The 24,182-nt window shown below is 38.6% G+C and overlaps 1 protein-coding gene across 2 annotated transcripts; it reads right to left on the bottom strand.

The window, feature by feature from the left end:
* Positions 1-5,905: 5,905 nt before the first annotated feature.
* Positions 5,906-22,587, bottom strand: lmo4a (LIM domain only 4a; the record flags this gene model as incomplete). Of its 2 annotated transcripts, XM_081365360.1 has the most annotated exons (5): positions 22,169-22,587; positions 16,446-16,691; positions 11,318-11,414; positions 7,591-7,749; positions 5,906-7,444 (listed from the first exon to the last, which is right to left on the bottom strand). In XM_081365360.1, the coding sequence occupies exons 2-5, from the start codon at positions 16,682-16,684 to the stop codon at positions 7,436-7,438; spliced, it is 504 nt and encodes a 167-aa protein (XP_081221486.1). In that variant the 5' UTR covers positions 16,685-16,691; positions 22,169-22,587. The 2 variants fall into 2 exon arrangements, with proteins under 2 accessions (XP_081221486.1, XP_081221487.1); XM_081365361.1 differs by lacking the exon at positions 5,906-7,444 and having other exon boundaries at positions 7,585-7,749; positions 22,169-22,512.
* Positions 22,588-24,182: the final 1,595 nt, after the last annotated feature.

Here is a 24,182-nt window from a genome sequence, read left to right as displayed (position 1 = left end):
CCAAATCAACCACAGAATCCATTATATCCATTGTTAAAATTTATGTTTGTGTTGTTCTGTTACTGCCAGAAATGTCACTTCATGGAGGATGATGTCATGAAGGAAATGGCTTTTATTAGTTAAAAGCAATTTATTTTACAAAAGACTAAAAGGGTGAGGGCACAGGAGAGCCAATAAAATGACTACCAAAAAAAAAAAAAAAAAAAATGCACATTTTGTTTCAAACATTTTGAACAAAGATTAAGACACAGAATATGAATTAATAAATTGCCTTTTTTCATTTTAGAAGTGCAACACAGCAAAGACATACAGCAAAATATTTAAATCCTCTCTATATATAAAATTCGAATATGTTCACTTGAAAAAAAAGTTGAACATTTTATCCAATATATTATGAGGTATATGATTGGGACATGAAAATATATACAAATAAGCACAAATTCCATTAAACTATTCTTGATCATGAATCTACACCATGAATCAGTCTGTTTAGTAGAGTCTCTTTATAATAATTTGCAGTTGTGTTTCAAAGCTCCGTGCTCAGTTAGAGCAGTTATACAGCAAAAATGTTCAAGGTGGTAGCATAGATTCTCTTTTTACCTCTACTGTAACGTAAAATGTATGTATACAGTATAAGAGCAAGAAAGAGTGAGCAGCAGCCACACAAGCGTACAAATATGCACACGCATGCATGCTACCGCTGAGGTGAGTCTACACATTGCTCGTGATATATGCAAGCACCTGTTACTTTGTGACAGTGTATCAATAATGATTCATTTCATTAACAGCAGACGTGTCAGGTACTCGAATGTGTGCATGCAGCATGTGCACAAAGTTATTCGTAGAAGTGAAGGTGGATTGTTAAAAAAAAAAAAATGAAGCGAAGACCCACGATGTTGCTAATTCATTTACAGATTTAATTAGATGGATGGAGCCCCTCGCAGTTATTAAAACAGAGGGGAGAAAATGTTGCCAGCACCACAGCACTTTTTAATTATGACTCCAGATCCCTGCTTGCTGACGTCTGGGGAACTGCTTAATTAAAATCCTCATTATTTTACTTTTAATTAGTTCCCCCCTCTTTTGTTTCCTCTCACCATATGGCCATGTTCCATGGTCAAATCAACTTAATTGAGCTAATTAAGCTGATCAGTTTAATTATTCAAAGTCTTCTGATTGGATGGAATTGCTGTCCAGCATCCCTGCACCCCCCTCCATCATCCCTCTAATAAAGCTTTTTTGTCATTCCCTTCTCCTCTCATACAGCTTCTTCTCGGTTATGCTCAGATCATGCTCATTTATTTATCAGTGACGTACACACTATGTCTAGTGACCTCTAGTCTCACGTAGGCAGACTTTTGCTTGACGATTTAGGGTCTAGGCTCTTTAGCCTCTGAAATTGGCCAATGACCGCCCACTTAGTCAGGAAGTGACCATCAGACTGACATGCAGTGACTATTTAGTTTTGTTTTGTTCAATGTCATGTTTAGGGGCATGTAAATTATGCTACAATAACAAACCAGCGTGCTATACAACAGCGTATCAGTACTTTCATGTTTACCTGCATAATGGTATTCCCTTCTCAGTGAGGTACTTTGCCTGATCTTCCAATGTAGATGTAAGAGGACACACAACTAATAAAAAGAAATCACCCAGGAATCTAAAAGCTCCCAGAACTTTTGCCTTCACAAAAATGTTTCCACTTTAGTGTGCCAAATGCATCAGATGTTCAGTGAACTGAGAAACTAACCCTACTTCCTATATAGTAAGTGAAGAAAGTATGTGAGCAGAGTTCCGAATTCATAGGATTCATAAAACATTAGGCGAAAAACACCCTGATAATACTGTTTCTGGCGAGATTTTGAAGTGTGCAATCTGTGCATCCAATGGACACTTTACTATCCCATGAGGCCACAGGAGAGGATTTGTGAATGACAGTGAAGCGTCGCAACTGACGCTGTAGGTCACATGACAAAGACAACATGGCGGATGTAGTATGTCTGAATTTCATTCATACTACACACATTCATACCACATAGAACACACTTTTTTAGTGGTCGAGAAGTAAGTTTTAAACAAACTTAGTACATACATTATAAGATTTCGGATGCAGCTTAAGCAGTGCTCAATGTGGACTGGCACTTTTTCTTGCATACTGCCACTTCTCACATGTTGCTGGTACTTAGCCTCTCAGAGTCAAAGCGTCAGGTCTAGGTGATTAGTAAGGACTTCACACTACCCAGGAGCCACTACGTGAATTACTTTTATGATGCTAATTTGAATAACCTGCATGAATATCATGTAAAGGCTAGTTGTGCAAGGAATTCCGTATTACTATCATTCAGTTCTTTGATTATGCCTCCTCTGATAGATGAGCACCATTGCAGGCCTGATGTCTGAGGACTTCCATTATCACGCACACACAATAGTATCAAATCAGTTGTTTGGCAAATGGTTCCTTTTGTAAATAAATTCATATTGTACCAGCAATATATCCAGTCAAGGTTTTTTTTTTTTTTTGCATTGTTGAAATTTCAAATGTGATAATGATTTGCATATGCCAGCCGGTGCACAAGAGAGTACCCCCCACTTTAAGCACTGAGCTTAAAGGGTTAGTTCACCCAAAAATGAAAATGCTGTCAGTAATTACTCACCCTCATGTTGTCCCAAAAGTAAGACTTTTGTTCATCTTCGGAACACAAATTAAGATATTTTTGATGAAATCTGAGAGCTGGCTCACTCCTTCATAGGCTGCTAGGTAATCGATATCTGCCAGCCCAGAAAAGTTAGTAAAGACATCGTTAAAATAGTCCAATTGACTACAGTGTCTCAACCTTAAGTTTATCAAGCGACGAGAATACTTTTTGAACGAAAGTCTTACGGGGTTGGAACAACATGGGGGTGAGTAATTACTGACAGAATTTTCATTTTTGGGTGAACTAACCCTTTAAGTGACCTCACACCCCCTGCTGCTGGGACAACAGTGTCTACTGAGCCTATTCTTGTGTCCCTGAGGGGTGAGACCACCACATAAATGCCTTGGTACTAAGATGAGCTGACAACCAAAATTGTACTCTGACTGTCAGTAAATTATATCCTCACAATATATATCTGCCAAATAAAAACAGACTGGCTGGCCAAAGTAAAGCAGTTATGGTCATTAGCAACAAGTCTGCTAATGAGAGCCATTAATGAGGGCTGACCTGTCTTTCAATTTTGCCTGCAACACCTCAACCTTTACCCTTTTTTCTTTTTCCTGGTTAATTTATCTGTTTAAAGAAAGAAAGGGATAGCATTGTGTCTTAACCAGCCGCAACCACAAAAAGCAATGAGCGACATTACATTTTATTGATCAGTTTGTATTTCCAATACTATGTTCCTGCAATACCGGAGGCTGCAGTTTCAGGACTCGTTTTTTTTTTTGTCACGGCGCCGCCTAGTCAGTTCTACTCCAACAGAGGAGACCTGAATGAAACCTAAAAGAAACAAACGCAAAGACTGATACAAATACCACAGAAATGCTAACATTTGTATTCTCTCTCCACCTTATTTTTAATGTAAGACAAGGCACGGCCATTTTAGATTTAAATATGTAATGCTTTCGGTGTCAGACATCTCCAGTTATTTTATTATAGGCAACACACAGTTACCCATTAAGCATTTTTCCATAGAAAATCATTATAAAGAAATTCTGTGTTTTGCATATTCTGGGCTGATCTGCTTGAAATGGCTGCTCACTGCTCCGGATGTGTGTGTCCACAGTTTGTGTCCACTACTACTCACTACTCTGTGTGCAGTATGAGTTACCATACTTGGCCTTCAGGTCATGTCACTTTAATAAGGTATACTCTGAATTTGATCTTTTATCTGTCATTACACAGTATATAGTTTCACCTTGAAGAAGGCACGCATTCAGGGAATCTAAACTGATTTTAAAGTTTCCTTACACGTCTTCAGCCTCTCTCCCCATTTCTTTCTGTCCAGAATGCGGTTTGGCACTCTTCTCCACTGCTTCTCTACCACCGAAGCCAAACAGCTGTGGAGTTTATGATGCTGGCAGCTTAAAAACAGATCAGAGACAAGTAAGGAGGCCTGGTCATAGCCATATATATCAGAGGCAGGCAACAGGATCTGACTCCATTGGCTGCTGAAACAAAAGATAGCGGTGCACAAGAGTTTCAGGTCACTGAAGTAGCACAAGCAGGGTATTAAACCAAAAGCCTTCTCCTATGACTTATTATATGAAATGACTGAGCATTGGATTAGATTTTCAGATTTGTGTGCCTTTGTGGGACATCTCTGTGTTATTAGAGTTAGTTACTGTGGCTGTGGTTAGCACACATTTAATTACACAGGGGGATATATTGGGCGTCTTACAATGTGTCAGTGCTCTCATCCACTTGTGGGAGTTAATGAATTATTAAATGATGCACAAAGAACTATTTAAGCTACTCCCACAACTTTAGAATTTGATATATTTATGCACTAGGCAGATGCGTTCATTCAAAGCGACTTACATTGCATTCAAGGTATTCATTTGTATTAGTTAATTCAGTTTTGAGCCTTTATTGTTTGTATTTTTATAGAATAAACTGCACAAGGAACGATACATGATCCTTTGTTATAGTCTTTATGTTGTAGGTTATCACAATGTGGTCGACCCATTGACCTGTAGTAGCAGTTCTAGCCTATTGCCGTGATTTGGTAGTTGTGTTGAGGAGTAATGTAGAAGTCTACGGTCTGTGCATCCCTCACTGTCTGATAAAAAAATATCCCTTCTTCATCTGTTCTGCTTCTTCCCCATCTTCACACAACATGAGGTGAGGAAACAATGTAATTACACCAATTTGCATGTGTTAATTGGATTAATTAGAGAATTGAAGAAAGAAGGGGGAAAACTGCGTGCATGTCCTCACAGACAAGGGCTTCTTTAAATCAGTACACTTAAAAATAAAGTTTCTCTTCCTTTACAAGTTGGCAAAACCTTGTGGTAGAGCTCTGATTTGAGAAACCGTTAATTGGCTTTTGAACATGTCAGACTAATTAGAAATGCACAGTTGAAGCATGATCGGTTTGAATGCAAAGAGCTACTCGAATGGCCATGGGAGTTCTTAGTGAATCTCAAAAAATAAAATAACCCCTCCTCTCACTTAACAAGATTTGGAGATAATTGCAATTAGGATCATTTGCATAGGGTAATGAATTTTTTCCTAACTTTCCTTAACGATCTCAGGCCACAGAATATTTATGGATCACTGAATCTTAAGTACAGTACAGTACATGGACCCAATACTGTAAGCTTACACCATAATGCATTTACCACAAAGCAGCTTTCATTTCAAGACGGTTTTTTTTCTGATTTATGTTTACTCTGACAATGATATGTGATCAAAAAAAAATTCTTTACTTTTTGATGCAACTGACCCCCAAATATGATCCTAATGCGAGGGACTTACATTAAAATATACAGCTGCATATATTTTATAATGTACAAAGGACCACTTATACCGTAAAAAAAAAAAAAAGTATTGAGATTAATGAGTAATGAGATTAAATCACAATTTATTCTGTTGAAAAAAAATTATAAAAGTGTTTTGTACTGTGACGACATTAAAAAATAACATCTGGCTGTCCCCAATACATGTCTATTTAAAAGTAATAAACATTTCATAATATAAAGGGAAATACACTGAACATTGTTTTTTTCAGTATGATCTAACCTCCGGACTTTTAAGATCCCACAAACACACAGAATGCTTCAATGTGAAAAGTCACAGCTGGCTTTTACACCCCCTACCCAACACATACACACCCACCAACAGCCATAATGAGGTATGCTTGGCTTCTATTTTTCTTATAAGAAACACTAGGGAAAGGATTTTTTTTTTTTTTTTTTTTTATTATTAATCGTAAAAGTAAATTGGAAAGGAACACCTTGTGAGTGCAGGCTGTAGTTGGTTGAAAAAAAGAGAGATGGGTTTAATTAGCTAATTAAATAAACAAGATATTGGGGAGTTTAATGCCAAAAAGCAATTACCAGAAATGTCATAATGAGAAAACTTCTCATACCTCTGCAAATCTGATCAGAAAAAGGCAGATTTAGAAGTAAATCAAATCTTGAGAGGAGGGCCAGATGAAAGGGCGGGGAGCGTAACGTTCATTTCTGTAGCGACGTTCACAAAGATGCACGAGACCTCCTTTTAGCAAGACCCACGGATTGAAATCACGGCAGGAGAAAGAGAAAGGGCCAAGTCAAATGCCTTTCATTACTCTCTGTAATGATGCAGACGCAAGAGTTTGTGTTGAAATCTGGAGGGTAATGAACCATGTTTTTGGCCAGGGACTATTGGAGAGCCGTCTCGACATCTAATGAGTGTCCAACACACCAAGCCAAAACCATCAAATGTTGATGTACACTGAGCAGAGATGTCAAGACAGCATTTTTGATGGTTATAGTTATTTAATTAAGTACTTTTTTTTCCTTTTACAGATATCTTATTTTTTAATGGTTCCTCTATTTAAACAGAGGACACAAGGAAACAGGTCAACCATTGAACACGATACAACAGCACATGAAATATACACAATTTTACTCTCAATCTCCCTCACTTTCACAACAAATGTCTTGGCAGACACTGAATAACAGTCTCTCTTAGAGAATATGCATACAGACATATAATTTATTCTACCAAACCATTGGGGGGGGGGGAAAAACATGCCGTTTCATCTGGAGACTACGACCCTTTCAAAAAGAGCGCTTCATAACGTCAAACTTGAGTAGACGTAACAATACATGTTCACGTATCTGTACTGTGCATGTGTATGATTACTTGCTAATAGGAAGTTAATGACAAAGGAGGGAAAACTGGACATAAAAATGTTTTAGGCACCAAAGACGACAGAACATTTTCAAAAAAGAAAGATAAAACTTGGCTTGTAAACAAAAGACAACCACCACTGCATCAAAATGGTCATTTTTAACAGTCTTTTTATATATGGATGTTGTTTTATGGACAAGAAGTGATATCAATCATCATCCATAGAACCCCACAGTCCAAAATGCCAGGTAACGTCCACAACATTCCTTGAGAAATTTCTCAAAGGGGAACAAAATCATGTTGAGCATCACCCCAGCATTATAGAGCTGCCCTTTTATGGAGTCTAAGGCTCTCAGGGTCAGGCTATCCCAGCCATAACCAGACAGACCACATGAGTGCACATGATCATTTTTAGCTTCGGTGTCTTTCTTCGACTTGATTACGTTTCCCTCGATGGGGTGATTGTCTCGCAAGTGACTCACAGTACTTGCTTGGTTCTGAATCCTTCTAAGGTGGCTGAATGCACAAAAGTGGCGTGGACATTCACAATGATAGATTGGAGGGAAGAGGAAAAATATGAAGAAAAGGCACACCGCAAATTATCCATCCATGTTTCCTCAGCAAACCTGTGTCAAAAGAACCAAGTAGCCAATCAGTTTGTTTTCCAGCTAGGAAGAATAATGCAATCTAGTCATCTCTCTCATTTTTTAAACATGTTTTTCTATATTCTGGTACCAGAAATATACATTTACAAAATGTGTTTTCATCATACCTTTTGGTCGGGTAGGAGGGTGTTGCTCTGCAGGGGTGTCAGGTGACTACTGAGCAAAGCTCCACCTGGCCGGTCATGCTCACAAAAGATGGTGCCATTGACATAGTGAAATCGGTCACCAGGCACCAAGCGATTTCGACATGTGGCACAAGTGAAACACTGTGAAAGAGAAAAAAACAAGCAACATTTTTTTTTTTCACTGGCACTCTGGCATCTCTTAATAAAACAAGTCAATTTTACCACAAAAAAAAAGTATTAAAGTCGAGTGAAACGGAAGTTCCATAATGTGACACATCTGACTGAAATAAATTATATAAAAATAATTTAAAAAGAAGTGTAGCAACCTGATTCAATCAATCAATTGTTGATTGGATAAGAGGCAGATTAGCTGAATGCAAGCTTACAGGCGACTGTAAGAAAGGGGATGTTTAAGCGAAAGATCGAGTCATGACATTTTGATTAAAAATTACAAGGTAAAAAAAAAGCATAAATAGTTTACAAGATCAATGAGATACATTTGCAAAATAGATGGGTGCTGAAATTGCATACTGTATATAATATGATATAATATGTAATATAATTCTATATAATATGAATGAAATTCGGACGTACTACATCCGCCATGTTGTCATTGTCATGTGACCTACAGCGTCAGTTGCGTCGCTTCACCTCCATTCACAAATCCTCTCCTGTGGCCTCATGAGATAGTAAAGTGTCTATCGAATGCACAATTCAAAAACTTGGTGGAAGTAGTAGGTCATCCTGGTACTTTTTGCCTACTGTTTTATGAATACTATGAATTCTATGAATTTGGACATACTACTCGGCTCATATACTGTTTTTCGCCTACTATATAGCATGGAAGTAGGCCTATTTTGACACAGCGACTGTGAATTTTCATTATATTTCATTATCTCACTTTAAATAGACTGAAATTGAACCACCAATATGAGTGGGGAAAAGTCCTATAAATAACCAGTAGTTTTCCATTACTGAAAGAAATAGGGAAATGAGCGAGACCAGAGTACCTACACATATGGTACATTTGCATTGTTTGAAAAAATCTATTACACTCCAAGCTCACATTTCTTCAGACACTCACAAATTAGAAATTTTGTCAGGATGTAGTTACCCAATTTTGAAAACTTATGCAAACAAGGACCACTGGGAAACCAAACCGAAACACTCCGCTTAATCAGGGAATGGTTTCCTTTTCCAATCAAATATTATTAAGACAGGTTGACACCTACACCACTATAATTAAGGAGGAATGTGTGGCGCAGTTGGAAAAATGGTTAGTTGATGAGTTTCGGCTGGCGCCTCTTGAGACTATCCTGCTATCCGTGTTCAGTAAAAGCGAGACTTCAGCTGACAATTCAAAGAGAAACTCAAAAAATAGACTACTTTAGGCCTTTACAGAGGTTTCCATTCCAACCAAATAATGAAAAGCATAAATGCATGCGTTAATTCAATAATGCCTCTAATTCTCACTCTAGAGATATGGATGTGTGGGTCCAAGTCATTGTTTTGCAAGAATTACGCATTTCAGTCTTTCAACTTCCAGTCTTAAGGGAGTTACAATACAATACTCGAAAAGAAATAACATTTCATAAAACTAACTCTTAAACATTGTCTCAAGCTTATGTTGAGCAATTCCTGCTGGCTTACATGCCAATGTCAAAGGGAATTAGGTAATTGCAATGTACAAAACAAATTCCCTTATGTTTGGGACTGGTTCGGAAACTGTAACCATTCAAGTGTACAAGGATGTTGCATAAGTAATTCTGCAAATGGTGATTTTTTCTGGAAGGTGACTAGGCATCAGCTAGTCTGATCAAAAATGAGCAGGTTTAATCATATATTTAACAAGTCTGTAAAAAGAGTTAAGTCTGATGACTATTGTAAATAATTTAAATTAGAGTCTATGACAAATTACTACCCATCCATACATTGGCATGCGTAGATTGCTATCAGTCGATAATCACCACTAAAGACTTGAAGCTCTGACTGCTAGCAGTAATGAATATATACAGTAGGGAGAACAAGTAATTGATACACTGCCGATTTTGCAGGTTTTCCTAGTTACAAAGCACGTAGAGGTCTGTAATTTTTATCAAAGGTACACTTCAACTGTGAGAGATGGAATCTAAAACAAAAATCCAGAAAATCACATTGTATGATTTTTAAATAATTAATTTGCATTTTATTGCATGATATAAGTATTTGATCACCTACCAACCAGTAAGAATTCCGGCTCTCACAAAGCTGTTAGTTTTTCTTTAAGAAGCCCTCCTGTTCTCCACTCATTACCTGTATTAACTGCACCTGTTTGAACTCATTACCTGTATAAAAGACACCTGTCCACACACTTAATCAAACAGACTCCAACCTCTCTACAATGGCCAAGACCATAGAGATGTGTAAAGACATCAGGGATAAAATTGTAGACCTGCACAAGGCTGGGATGGGCTACAGGACAATAGGCAAGCAGCTTGGTGAGAAGGCAACAACTGTTGGCGCAATTATTAGAAAATGGAAGAAGTTCAAGATGACGGTCAATCTCCCTCGGGGCACCATGCAAGATCTCATCTCGTGGGGCATCAATGATCATGAGGAAGGTGAGGGATCAGCCCAGAACTACACGGCAGAACCTGGTCAATGACCTGAAGAGAGCTGGGACCACAGTCTCAAAGAAAACCATTAGTAACACACTACGCCGTCATGGATTAAAATCCTGCAGCGCACGCAAGGTCCCCCTGCTCAAGCCAGCGCATGTCCAGGCCCGTCTGAAGTTTGCCAATGACCATCTGGATGATCCAGAGGAGGAATGGGAGAAGGTCATGTGGTCTGATGAGACAAAAATAGAGCTTTCTGGTCTAAACTCCACTCACCGTGTTTGAAGAAGAATGGGTACAACCCCAAGAACACCATCCCAACTGTTAAGCATGGAGGTGGAAACATCATTCTTTGGGGATGCTTTTCTGCAAGGGACAGGACGACTGCACCGTATTGAGGGGAGGATGGATGGGGCCATGTATCGCGAGATCTTGGCCAAAAACCTCCTTCCCTCAGTAAGAGCATTGAAGATGGGTCGTGGCTGGGTCTTCCAGCATGACAACGACCCGAAACACACAGCCAGGGCAACTAAGGAGTGAACTAGTAAGAAGCATCTCAAGGTCCTGGAGTGGCCTAGCCAGTCTCCAGACCTGAACATAATAGAAAATCTTTGGAGGGAGCTGAAAGTCCGTATTGCCCAGCGACAGCCCCGAAACCTGAAGGATCTGGAGAAGGTCTGTATGGAGGAGTGGGCCAAAATCCCTGCTGCAGTGTTTTCACTGATTTCTGTCATGTTGGAAGTGGGAGAACTTGCAAAATAGCAGGGTGTTCAAATACTTCTTTTCCTCAACAAACGGAGTACCACTTCAGTGTATAATTCAATTTATTTGACCATTTTTATATTCTGATTTTGTAATTTTTTGTTTGTTTGTTTATGTTACAAACAAGATTTTGCATTCATTACTTAGAATACAAACAAGATAAAGAGAACTAAACTAACATTTTGTTCTTGGATATATTGAAAGTATGGTAAAGTTTGGCATGTCACCAGCAGATCAAGTTATATTTTGTTTAAAAATGAGGAGCTCATAAAAAAAAAATAAAAAAAATTAAACCTGCACAGATGAATCAGATAAAGATGAAAATTTGCTGACAACAGACTATGGCTCACCTTTAGATGGTAGACGTTACCCTGGGCCCTCATCACCATCTCACTGGCAGGGATAGACTGTCCACATGCACTGCAGGCTCCACTGTGACCAAACAACCTGCACAGTGGGGGGAAAACAGCAATTAATACTAACAAGAATATTTTGACTGAGAATGACAAGAGATCAGCTGAAACCAAGTCAATATTGATACATTTTAACATCCAAAATACATGTTTCTTTAATTGACATTCTCACTTGAGGGATAAAAACTGTTTACCATATTGCAAAATGACACAAACCACCCTGAAAATAAAACTTCTAAAAGTTCTTAATTCTCTTCTTTTCATTACACACATGGGGAAATTCACTTTTACGCCCATAGCTTGAAGTTTGAGTGCTTTGCAATGTGTGTGTTTGTGCGTGCGTGGCTTGGATGGCAGGGCACCAAAGCCCCTTTAGTCCTTAGACTGCAGCCTATCAGCTAATCTGGAGAGGCAGTGTAATTGGTGGCAATGGGTGGGGGGTGGCTATAGGAGCCTCTGATCCACCCTTGGCTCCTAATTAAGGTGCACTTGATTACTCTGCTGCTTGTGCTTGAGGTTGTTATGGGCAATTTTAGGAGAACACTCAAATGAGTTCAAGTCGTGCTCTTGATGAGCTAAAAGAAAAAGGAAAAAAGGCATCTACACACACACATACACACACAGACACACTCGGTCGTAGAGATAAAACCCAGATGCACACAAATAACACGCAACATACAAGCATTCCACTCGCACACATACAACTTCAACTTCATTCAGAACACCTGGAGCCACCATGTCACAGTCATGTTTCAGTAGGAAACATTTCTTCCGCTCCCTCTCAGGGGTCCTTATTGTGACGGTAACCAGACCAGTTTGGCAGCTAATTCTCACCACCTCACTTTCTCCTCTTCCCCCTACCCTCTCTCTCAACCCCTCCTCCGCTATCACTGTCCCAGCTCTGACTGCTCGCAGTAATGAATTTTTGATCTTAATCCAAACAGTAATTTAATAAGAGACAGCAGAAAGGAGCTCTGTTCTCCCTAATTAATGCACCCTACTTTTATCAGACCTCAGGCTCCATGCGGTGTCATTTGGTAATAAAGCTCTGCCCTTTTGATTAGCTGTATTATACATATTTAATACACTGCAGATTGAGTACACCTTACATTCACTATTAAAGGGAATATCCACAAGACCACTCTTGACACGTATAACATGCTTGCTGAATTATAGTGCTATAGATGTCCTTTGCAAGAAAAAAAAAAAAAGTATTTTCTTTCTCACTTGAGTTGTTAACCCAAACTTGTCATGAAACAAGTACTGATAGGTTGTGAGTCATTGTGCAGTAACTCAAAGGAGACCTTAACTGGTGAAAAAATATAAAATAGGCATAATATACACTATTGAATTAATATAATCAATAATATAATAATAAAAAATGTTATTTATTTATTTTTAATTATTTTTCACCAGTTCAGTCAGTCCCACATCAAACTATTTTTAATATTATATAGCCTAGGTATAATAATAATATGAATATGAATATGAATATATTACATCAACTAATAATAATAAATCTAAATGTACATAAAATGATTATAAATTATTATTATTAATAATAATAATAATAATAATAGATAGGAATCTAATATACAATTATAATTTATATAATATATATATATATATATATATATATATATATATATATATATATATATATATATATATATATATATATATATATATATATATATATATATATATATAATAAATATGAATTAATAATTATTATTTCATATCAGTATAAAATGCATATCAAATACATTAATATAAAATAATAGCTAATATTAATAAATTATATCAATATACATAATACACATTTAAAAATAGTAAATGTGGGAGCAATTAATTTAAATATAAATTAATAATTTAATAATATAAATCAAAATAATTTAAAAACAAAAAATACTGTTTGTCAATTGCTATAAGAATCAACTATGGCCCTGTCCCAAATGGCACACTCCGGACTTGTGGACTTCCTCAGAGTCCACACTTTGGTGACGTCATGTAGTGCAGACCTATAGGGCCCTTGGCGCGAGTCCACGAGGGCGCATTGAGAGGTATTTTTGGGACAGACTCGATCGTCACGCCGGAAATAATGGTCTGGTTGTTGTTGGACAGGAGAACAACAAGATCACATTTTTGCGCTCCGACGTCTTATCTCCATGTCAACTACACAGCCTAATTTTACAGTTCTATATTTTGATATTGTGCATATCACCTGGGCATTAGACAATAGACATATCATGCTTATTTAAAAGATGTATACAGTTGTAGCTAGCTACATAATAATACATAATGTTCCATTTGAACTAAGATTACAATTTTAACACATAATGAAAATGTGCATGAGTTTCAGATGAATTTACAGGTTTCAATATTCATACTATGTTTACATATGACTCAGTAAAGCCCTGACATTCGGTTCTATTTATTTATTGAATCATAATGTGATCGTATTATTCAACACAATATTATTATGTTTGAGACATCAACCACTGCTCGATGACCATAATGTTTGTATAAACTGTAGGTAACAACTAGTAAAATATACATCTAGGTAATAAAAACCGTAATATATTCTTCTCAGCCATGTCAACAATTATCCGTGAGCGAAATCTCCTCCCATCCGTTGTCTGATTGGCCTTTCGCAATGATTCCTGGGTAGTTAAAGTGCGTGGAGCCTGCATCTATGCGGGCTTCGCGGAAGACCGCTTCAAGGGTACGAAGGGGGCGCTGCTGAGCACACTTCAGAGCGGTAAAACGCTGAATGGGACGGCCTACGGACTCGTAGACTCGGCGAGCACGCGCAATTTAAGTCCACGAGACCGAAAGTCCACATGAAGTGCGCGATTTGGGACAGGGCCTATGACAGATATTTTGCATCAAGTGATATTTGTTTCAAATATGGCAGGACTGCAGAGTTTCTTTTTGATTGTTTGACTTTTGAGCAGGCATCTCTGGCACTTCTACAGCAATCACAGGCAAAAAAAAAAAAACATCTGCATGGCAATGCCAAATAGTCAGACATCCCTGGTTGAGGTCCAAACAAACCAGAGTGGGTCTAACAGGCAACAATGCTGTGCTGTCATGGGCCACTGCATCACTGCACACATCCAAACACACAGAGGTCAATTTCAAAGCCTCAGCGATTATAAACCAATCTAATCTCCTCACCTCTGGGGCCTTCAGCTCAAAATATACAAGGGAATAGAGGGCAAATTCAATCAAAGAGTTATGTAATCTAATCATCCTATAGCACATATGCAATCATAGACCTCAGCTAAAACTGCCATAAAAATAAATGATCAATTGTTAGGGTTTGCAAATCAAGGTTACGGTTGTTTTGCAGTCTAGTCCAAATTCATGAAAAAAAAAAAAAAAAATGAATTCTGCGTAGAGTTCTAATTTGATCACTGACTGTGTGGTTAAGCAATACAGTTTGAATCTAAAGCAGTGTACAGCACATGAAAAACATGTGGGGAGTCTTGGCTGCTCCAGATGCCATGTTACATGCACCCACACACTTCCTGTCATAATTGGGGATTTTTTTCTTGCCTGTTACAGTTCACGCAGTTGCCACTGAAAAGATGTCTAAAATAAGCTTGACAGACGTTGCATTAAAAATCTGAAAATGATTTTCACAGATAGATGAATTAACATGTTGTTTACTCATTTAAATGTGTGTTAAACTTTACATTTTGATCTTGGACAAAAGTATTAAACAATAAATAGAAAAACCTTGCACAACCAAAAGTTGCACAAGATAACTAACGTCATAAAAAAGAAAAAAATGGCTGTTTGATTATGCATGAAGTGGTAGCAAGATATGGTAGTGTGGAGGGTTTTATTGGTTTTCTTGTGTTTAAATATGAAGCACAAATTTACAAGTCTGTGGAAGCCCGTCTAAATATCCTGAGCCTTTCAGACCATTCACCTGAACTTAGGCTACATTCAGACTGTCAGTCCAAATACGATTTTTGTGTATATTCTATAGAAATCCGATCAGATTTAACAAGTGTGAAATCATGTGAAATGCGATTTTTACAAATCAGGTTTAAGCTACATTCATATGTGGTTTGAAATCCTATTCAAATTGCATTTCTTGAAATCCTCTTCTGTCTGCTCTGATCGGATTTCGTGTGGTTTATGTGACTTTCTCACGCCACGTAAAACGTAAACGTCAGACGTTGTTATAGGAAACATGCTGAAAGTCGCTGCAGAAACAAGGTTGTGTTGTTTTAAAGTGCCGGACGAGCAGAAAATGGCAAAATATCAGAGACAGGTTTTGAAACCGGCGGAGACGACAGTACGGAATAAAGCCACTCAAACTAGCCTCCTACGGTTCTGCCGCTGCCTCAGAAGACAGTAGTCCAGCGCGGCGGCCACACATTGTCATGTTGTAAAGAAAACAACATCTCTATTGCAAACCCCTCCATGTTACGGTTGTTGTTGTTTTTGGCGTATACCAAAGCAACTCCATTGCCATAGAAACCTGTGCAGATATTCCAGAAAACGAAAGAGTGGCATGGACATACATATTGGATCTGAACAGTTCCTTTACACCAGGGGTGCCCAATCCTGCTCCTGCCGATCGACTGTCCTGCACAGTTCATCTCCAACCCTAATCAAACACACCTGAAGCAACCAATTAAGGTGGATCACTTGAAAATTAAAGGCAGGTGTGTTTGATTAGGGTTGGAGATGACCTGTGCAGGACAGTCGATCGGCAGGAGCAGGATTGGGCACACCTGCTTTACACAATGTGGACAGTCAATTTTAGATCAGATTCCAATCCGATGCACAACTAATCGGATTTGGACTGACAGTGTGAACATAGCCTTGAAGCACTACTAAATATGGAAAGGAGATATGGATATGTCAACTGATATAAAACAACGATCAAGTTCACAAATCAATGACATTTTGTTGATTTGTTTCCAGTCCTCCTCGTCTAACACATTATGACTGATGCCGTGACCAGGAACATCATTTATTTGGTCTTATTCAACATTTCTATCTCAGTCCCACCAAATCCCTGACTGCCCATTTCATTTAGTACCTGATGTAATCGTTCCTGCAGAGGATCATTCCTCCTTTGCTGAAGCAGGTGCTGCCGATCTCTCCCAGTTGAGCCTGGCAGCAGGAGCACTTAAGGCAGCGCGTGTGCCAGTACCGATCCATGGAGAAGAGCAGGAAGCGATCAGAGATCCGACCTCCACATCCTGCACAGGAGCGCACTGCCCCGCCACTACCTCCTGTTACCGCCACTGCGGTGGATTCCACACGGCTGTTAACCATCGCCTGCCTGCGGGACAAAGCGGAGAAGCTCGTAAATCAGCATATCTGGCCTGTGTTATCCAGACGCCAGATAGTTCCACCAGTATCAGAAGATCAGCCATTAGAGATGTTCCCACAAACCTCTTCAAACAAATCACCATAATACATTCATTCTTATGATCCTAAGAAAACATCATAACAGATATTTCTTGCCTTATTACTGATTTAATTTTCAACATCCCCATCCCATAAAACTGACTGACCAATTGGGATTATAATAAGGAAAAATTACAGTATTTTCCTACAATTTATTACAGAAAATAACAGTAAACCGGGCAAGGAAAATGACTGATGTAGCAGTACAGTATCCTCTGATAGATTTACAGATTAAGTGTAATAGGATATGTTTACAGTACTCTGCTGGTGCTTAGGTTCCTAAAATGCACTGCAAGTTGAATACATAATGTGGTTGCATAATGTTTATTATTTCTGTGTCTGTGCTCACCTTTAGGTTCTTGCTTTGTAAAGTTCAGGGTTTTATCACATCTAAAATTCTTTGTTGTTTATATCACCATTCTTTTGTATTCTGAGTGAGGAATATTCATACTCAAAAATTATGCCTGAGAAGCAACCAGTCAGCTCACAACAACAGTATTGCAAGCCCTCAACAGCAGAGATCTTTTAAAGCATTGATATATTGTATATTTTCCATTTTCGTTAAGTTACGATTACATACAGTATAAGGGCCAATTATGGTGTTTAGCATATTTTGTAACATTTTTATACTGGCTAAGAGCAAATTAATTAAGTAAATAAGGTTTCTAGGAAACAATCATAACTGTGACTTCACTATTTACCATCAATTTATCCCACAATGCAGAGCAATTAGAGAAAAAATGTGGTTGGCTATAGCAGAACTGTAAACGGTTAATGAAACTTTGCTCAATGTATGTCTTGGCAGAGTTTCACCAATGAAGAGGTACACAAGTCTGTCTAGAAAACAACCTGCTCTTGCACGAGAACCAGGTGCTTCTAAAATGACTGCATAATGGACAGAGTCATATAGGCACTACTAGGCTAAACAACCGAGCCCCATAATATTATAATGTGATGTGATATTTTATTAACAATAGTTAATTAACATTACGAACAGCACGTCATATCGGTTTTTATAATTAAATGCATTTAAAGTACCTCAAGAAAAGTTGCAGTTAAAAAAAAAAAAAAAGTGCACAAATTTATAGTGCAATGTTATTGCCACGGAACTAAAATAAATCTTATGCTGCAGGCAATTCTACGGAAATGATGTAGTCCACAGATTTTTATATCTGCCTTAACATTATCAGTTTACATCTACAGCTCATTTCCAGAACTTTCATTGCAAATATGAGTGGAGATCAAACCCAGCTGGAGGCAGTGCAGCTTTCAAATGGCAGTAACTGAAACCATAAGGACCAAAAGTAAAGTCTGTTCCCTTTCAGAATACGTTATCTCAAGAGTGTGAATGCTGATCCGAGAACAGGGGTCACATCAGTATGGCATCTCCAAATGAGAGCACTAATCTAGAAATCTAGCTATCCTTATCCGAGATATGAGACTTTACAAACATCACCTTGAGTCACCACAGTTCACGGTTCTCACAGTACCATGTAAACAAAAATAATTCAGAGGCGTAACTCCAACAAACTTTTTCCACGATTTTTAATATGGCCTAGTTTGCAGTTGGAATGCCTTGCGGTAAACAGCCTTCAACCGACACGAGAACTCAATCACAACACCAACCACTGTTAATGATGTTTTCCTAATGAAAGTGCAGCTGATTTGTCATTCCCTGTCTGATGATTTTAGTTTGAGTATGTTTTCACTTATGTCGAGTGTATTCCCTTGATGAGTTACTGTTCACCAGCCGTTTCCCTGCGAGCAAGCAAACTATTCCCTCTCTCAATAAACAGCCTAATGCAGTTCCAGAAGGATGAATTCAGTCTAACCACCAACCATCCTCACCCCACACACACACACACACACTAGTACAGTTTTAGTATGTCTAGCTACAGGCCAACATATTACCTTTTCTAACATTATATAAAATAAACACGAAGATTGTGGTTTGAGAAGGTCAGACCGTCCAACTAAGCAAAAGACATTCAGACTCGAGGCACCATACATACACTCAGCCTCAGACATATTAGGAAATGCTTGCACATTTTATTTCTAAAAATAACTTTGTATCTCTGCATTGTTTTCTGAACAGACACAAAGCAAGCTTCAATTCTGCATTTGGAAAACCTCAGCAAAATCCTGTGAGGACCAGTTGGTGCAGTTTTCTCCTGTTGGAGAGGCTGCAGCAATGTGAGGAAGAGGCTTTGGACATCTGGCTGAGGCTATATCACTTGTTATTTCCTCCCTCTGTTGTTCTAAAGGAGAGGTCAGTCGGCAGCACACTGGAGACGGAGGCCAGGTTAGAGGTCACAACTGAGCCCTGTTGATTGGTAGGGTCGACCAGGGGTCAAAAGAGGAGAGGAAAGCAACAGGAAGGATCTTTGTGCTCTGCTCCAAAGGAGTGGGAATGCTTTCCTCAGGTCCTATCTGTCTTCCCAGCCTTGTGCCGGACATAAGATATCAACCGCCACGTGCTTTCCCACAAACAGGAGCCTGAACAGTGCCAACGGGTACTATAGGCTTTCCTAAGGGGACAGTTCCCCCAAAAATGAAAATTCTGTCATCACTTACTCACCCTTGTGTCATACAAAAAGAAGCATATCAGTAAAAAATTCATAGTGTTGTTATTTTTTTCTGTCCATATTTTTAAAATAGCCCCTCTTCTTTTGTGTTACTGAAAAAGTAAGTCATAGCCTACAGGTTTGGAACGACATGAGGGTGAGTAAATTATGACAGAATTTTTATTTTGGGGGGGAACTATCCCATTAAACTTTGGATGACACAGGGAATGAACAATGTTTTTGGTAAAGCACCTTGCACAGTTTATGCAGTAGTGGAATCATGAAACAGATCTTTCAACATGAAAATGGAGAAATCCTAAAGCTAAGAATTAGCAATCTGCAGAAAAATAGCCTCGCAAGATCTTGTGCACATGTGTGGTTTACATTCCCTCACCTTACCTGATAAAACTGGCCAAACAGGTCCAACATAACACTGTATAGAGCTGTATAAGCATTTCCCCTACAAACAGAGTGACATCCCGAAACTGACATGAACATACATGCCTGAATTCTTATTGGAGAATTTGCCAGGCACCAGTTTAAACCAATTTCCGACACCCTTGGCTCTAATCTTTTCATTGTCATGTCAAAGTTGGGCATTTTGTAAGCCTTACACAAACTATGAGCCTGATATCTTATTAAATGCATTGGGACCATCTGTACGAGATTATAAACCTGAACCAAAAGTAAATTTATTCAGCGCTTCTACACAAACAGATTTTGCCTCAGGACCTTTTCTCCATAACTGACACCAGTAACAAGCACCATACATTGTCTTTCCCGCACACCTGCAGAATTGCCGTTGCAAAGCAGGTTGCCAAATAAACTTTGCAACAGTTAATTTCATGAAAATGCAAATCCCCCATTTTTTAATTATCCTTTTCCTGCAGACCTGAGAGCTAGAGAGACAATGCTGTTGAATGGGACCCTGGAGGAATATCACACTCTTTGAGGCTTGGCTGTTTCAATACTGAACAATTACATTATCCCTCTAATAACTTAGGTAAGTTAATCCTTCACTGGAAACGTTTGGCGACAACATTTCTTAAGCTATGAGGCTTAATGTAGTTTCTTATCACAGGGTAGCAGGAGTCGTGACGCTATAGGCCTATACCTTTGGCAGTCTGCATTGTGTTGTGACCGATTCCTTACTTACTTAGAAGGCTAGCAAAATATGGCATAGCCTACAATCTGCTTAGACTAGAGGAGTGGAAAGTTTGTTTAAAGGTCGCTGCTAATTTAAAACAGGGCATATAGGTGATGTATGGGCAAATAGTTGTAGATACTGTAAATGTGCAGATTATGAGATAAACGAGTGGAGAATGTCTAAAAGCTCGACAGACCCACGTTAACTTTTTTTTTTTTTTTTACTTATTAAAGAGGGTCTTCTTTGTAAATTATATCTTATACCAGGTTAATGGAGCAACATTAGATTAATAAAACATACATACAAATAAAAAGCTTGTAGGCTACCTCAAGGTCTTCAAGTCGAGAATTCATCCTGTTTTCCCAAACGCATGAATAAACTGAACCTATTCAACCAAGTCACTGCTAGTTTGGAAGTAAGGAGCTAACGTTACTTTGGAAACAGACCAAACTCTTCTCTTTCTCTCTCGTTATTTAAACGCTGTCATCAGAAAGGTCAGCGAGGGGGAGGCTCGTTCAGTTCCACTCGACTAACGGGCTGATTGATGAAATAAGAGGCAAAAACAGAAGCTAATGAAGAGAAACACAATACCGTCGCTGTCCGAGCGCAGACTGATGGATTGGTGTCGGCTTGACGGAGCAAATGATGGGTCTACACTATTAGACAAATCACATATCATCAATTACTAGCCTAATGGTGTAGAAGTCTTAAGAACACACTATATTATGTTTTAAGGGTGTGCCACAACTTTTCCTTTAGTGGGGCTGAACGTCTGTTGAAAACGAACCGCCCGGTCTCCATAGAAACTCACTAACGCGAGAACACCCGTATAGTTCGCCTTTTTAATACAATTTCACTTGTAAATGTGATTTTTTAGTGTCAAAACACGTCGGTTAGGAGAACAAATAACTGCGCACAAACCCAGTGCGAGTCGGTGATAATTAAAATAAATGAGCGTAACACCATAGGATCTAAAAATAGTAGCGAGTCCAGTAAGCAAATGACCAAACCCTGGTTGGCACCACCGCAGATTAGCAGTATATCCTTCTCTTTTAATAATGCGCTCTGGGGCCATATAACTACACGCTTCGCCGTTTCATTAAAACGGGTCTCTTTTTAATTAACACTCCGCGCACAACTCCCCATTGTGCACAATTCTCCGCTCCAGTGACAGCACACATAAAGCCTGCGTCTCAAAACCTAATGTGCTGCCTACCTAGACAGCATTTTACCTAGACACCAACTCAGCCCAGATGTCTAGGTTGGCAGCTCACTGTGATTTGTGATACAGCCATTGAGTGAGAGTTATTGCACGGGGAGGTAGCAGCCAAGACGCAGCAATGTAAAGTGTATGTATAATTGAAATATATATTTTTTAAATAACACATATATAACTCTAAATTGATCTATAACTCAGTTGGTAAAGTATGACACTTGCAACGCTGCTGACATTAAAAAATGTAGAGTAAATTGCTTTGGTGTCTGCTAAATTACACATAAACTAACTAAAGTTGTGATGAAATGATCAGAAGTTGTGATGTGCGTGATCAGAACTGACTGGAAACTCTCTAACCCTACAAGTTCACAGTCTGTTTAACAAACGTTAAGTGATTAAATGTTTACTAGATTTTTACTCACCGTAATTTGTACGTTAGTCTGGAAAGAAGTCAAAGGTGGTGGGATATCTCTCAAAGTTATTGCGCGGTATTAAGCAGTGAGAGAGTGGCTGTCCTTGTGCTCTGCTTTCGTCCACCCAAAAATCGTTGAAGAAAATGCGCTTTTGATAATCCGAGCCTCGCGTGTTCCAACAAACTTCAAAATCGTCCCTGTGGTTAGAAGCGCTCCGCCACAACCGTCACATTCATGTTAATGCTGAGCTATTGCACATGATCCTGCACGTGGCGCTTTCTTAAAACTATTATTTATTATAACTCGCTTTCTTAGTGCCTTAAACCTCCTATGAGATGCAAAGTCTTATTTCTGGCGCCAGTTTACGCTGAAAATACTCATGAACGAACAGGGAGAAATTTTTAAAGTCACTCCTCTGGTGACGTGCCATAGGTGCTACCCCCGCAGCCAATAAACGGCGAGGGGGCGTGGCATTTGACAGAATGATGGATGGCTGTTCGGGCAACTTCAGATTATTTGAAACTAATTTAAATTGCCCATAATCACCACGGCTGAGTTATGCTGAAAGGACTTAAAAGCCGTCTTTATCCACAACATTTAACATTAGTTGTGCTCATTATTCACCTATGCGCTTACACAAACGGACAGTCTACACAGCATCAATCTATAAATAAACCGACAAAAGATGCAAAAACGCAGTCCAAATAACAGATGTGCTCACGCGAGAGGAAAGCAGGCATCTGTTAAATTGAACACTACCACGTGCTCTCACCTTATATTTGTTGCGTCTCTCGGCGCGATCGAAGCTGCGAACATCTGGCCAAGACCGAAAGCCAATTACCTCTGGCGCCGTAAATCTTTATTTAACCAATGCAATACTGTCCAATTTACCTTGATTTACCATTACAGGCTTAAATGAACTAGCCTTGGCCTCTCTCTTAGAGGCAGTGCTAACACTAAGAAATGTTGTGGCTTATGATGTCAACTACTGAACACACCCGCGAGGCAGTAAACATCTCTAAACTGTTAATGGCAATGCATAATATGACAACTGTAGCCTAACACAGTCTTATAAATAACTTTGTTGTCTGTTCTCTAACTACTCTGTTCATTATTTAAGAGATGCACAGAACAGTCCTTATACAATGAAGCAAGGATGCCCTGCTATATTGTATAAAATTGAGTGTTGCATTTTAAACCTGGCCTATATTATGCAGAACCATTAAATAATAATTGATAGCCTATAGAATCATACTTGTACATTTCCTCTTTTTTTTTCATGTAGTAAGGACAATGAAACGTTTAGCCAAATTTAACTTAACTTGTGCTTTGGTTGAATTTAATATTGTAGTCTACTTTTTTGTTTTTACAAAAAATAATTTGAGGTCAAACAATAATTGATTGATCGTCTGACACTAAAAGAAATCAAAATGAGAATTTAGGCTACGCTACATTTATTCAGACAGAAAAGTTATAAGTAAAAGGCCCTATGCAAAGTTCACAAACAACACATTATTTTTCACAAATCAAAGCCAAAATTTTAAGAAAATATTCACATAGGAGATGTATACATTCATTCTCATGTCTTGCTTGCTAGTCAAAGCAGTGGGGCCAAGTATTTAAAGGGATAGTTCACCCAAAAATTTAGATTTTGTTATTATTTACTCGCCCTTATGTTGTTCCAAACCTGTAGGAGTTTCTTTATTTTGTTGAACACAAAAGAAGATATTGTGAAGAATGTTGGTAACCAGACAGTCGACGGTATTTTGGAAGTCAATAGGTGCCGTCAACTGTCTGGTTCTTCACAATTCTTCACAATATCTTCTTTTGTGTTCAACAAAATAAAGAAACTCATACAGGTTTGGAACAATTTGAGGGTGAGGAGTAAGTAATGACATTTTATTATATTTTTGGGTGAACTATCCCTTTAATAGAAGTGTTGCGTTATTATTCCTGCTCCGGAAATAAGGGTCTGGCGGCATCTAGTGGAGGATTGTATGAGCTATTTTGTTTGCATGTGAGG

Source organism: Scardinius erythrophthalmus, assembly GCF_964197995.2.
Source record: "Scardinius erythrophthalmus genome assembly, chromosome: 5".
Classification (NCBI taxonomy): domain Eukaryota; kingdom Metazoa; phylum Chordata; class Actinopteri; order Cypriniformes; family Leuciscidae; genus Scardinius; species Scardinius erythrophthalmus.
This window is presented reverse-complemented; position numbering and strand designations above follow the sequence as displayed.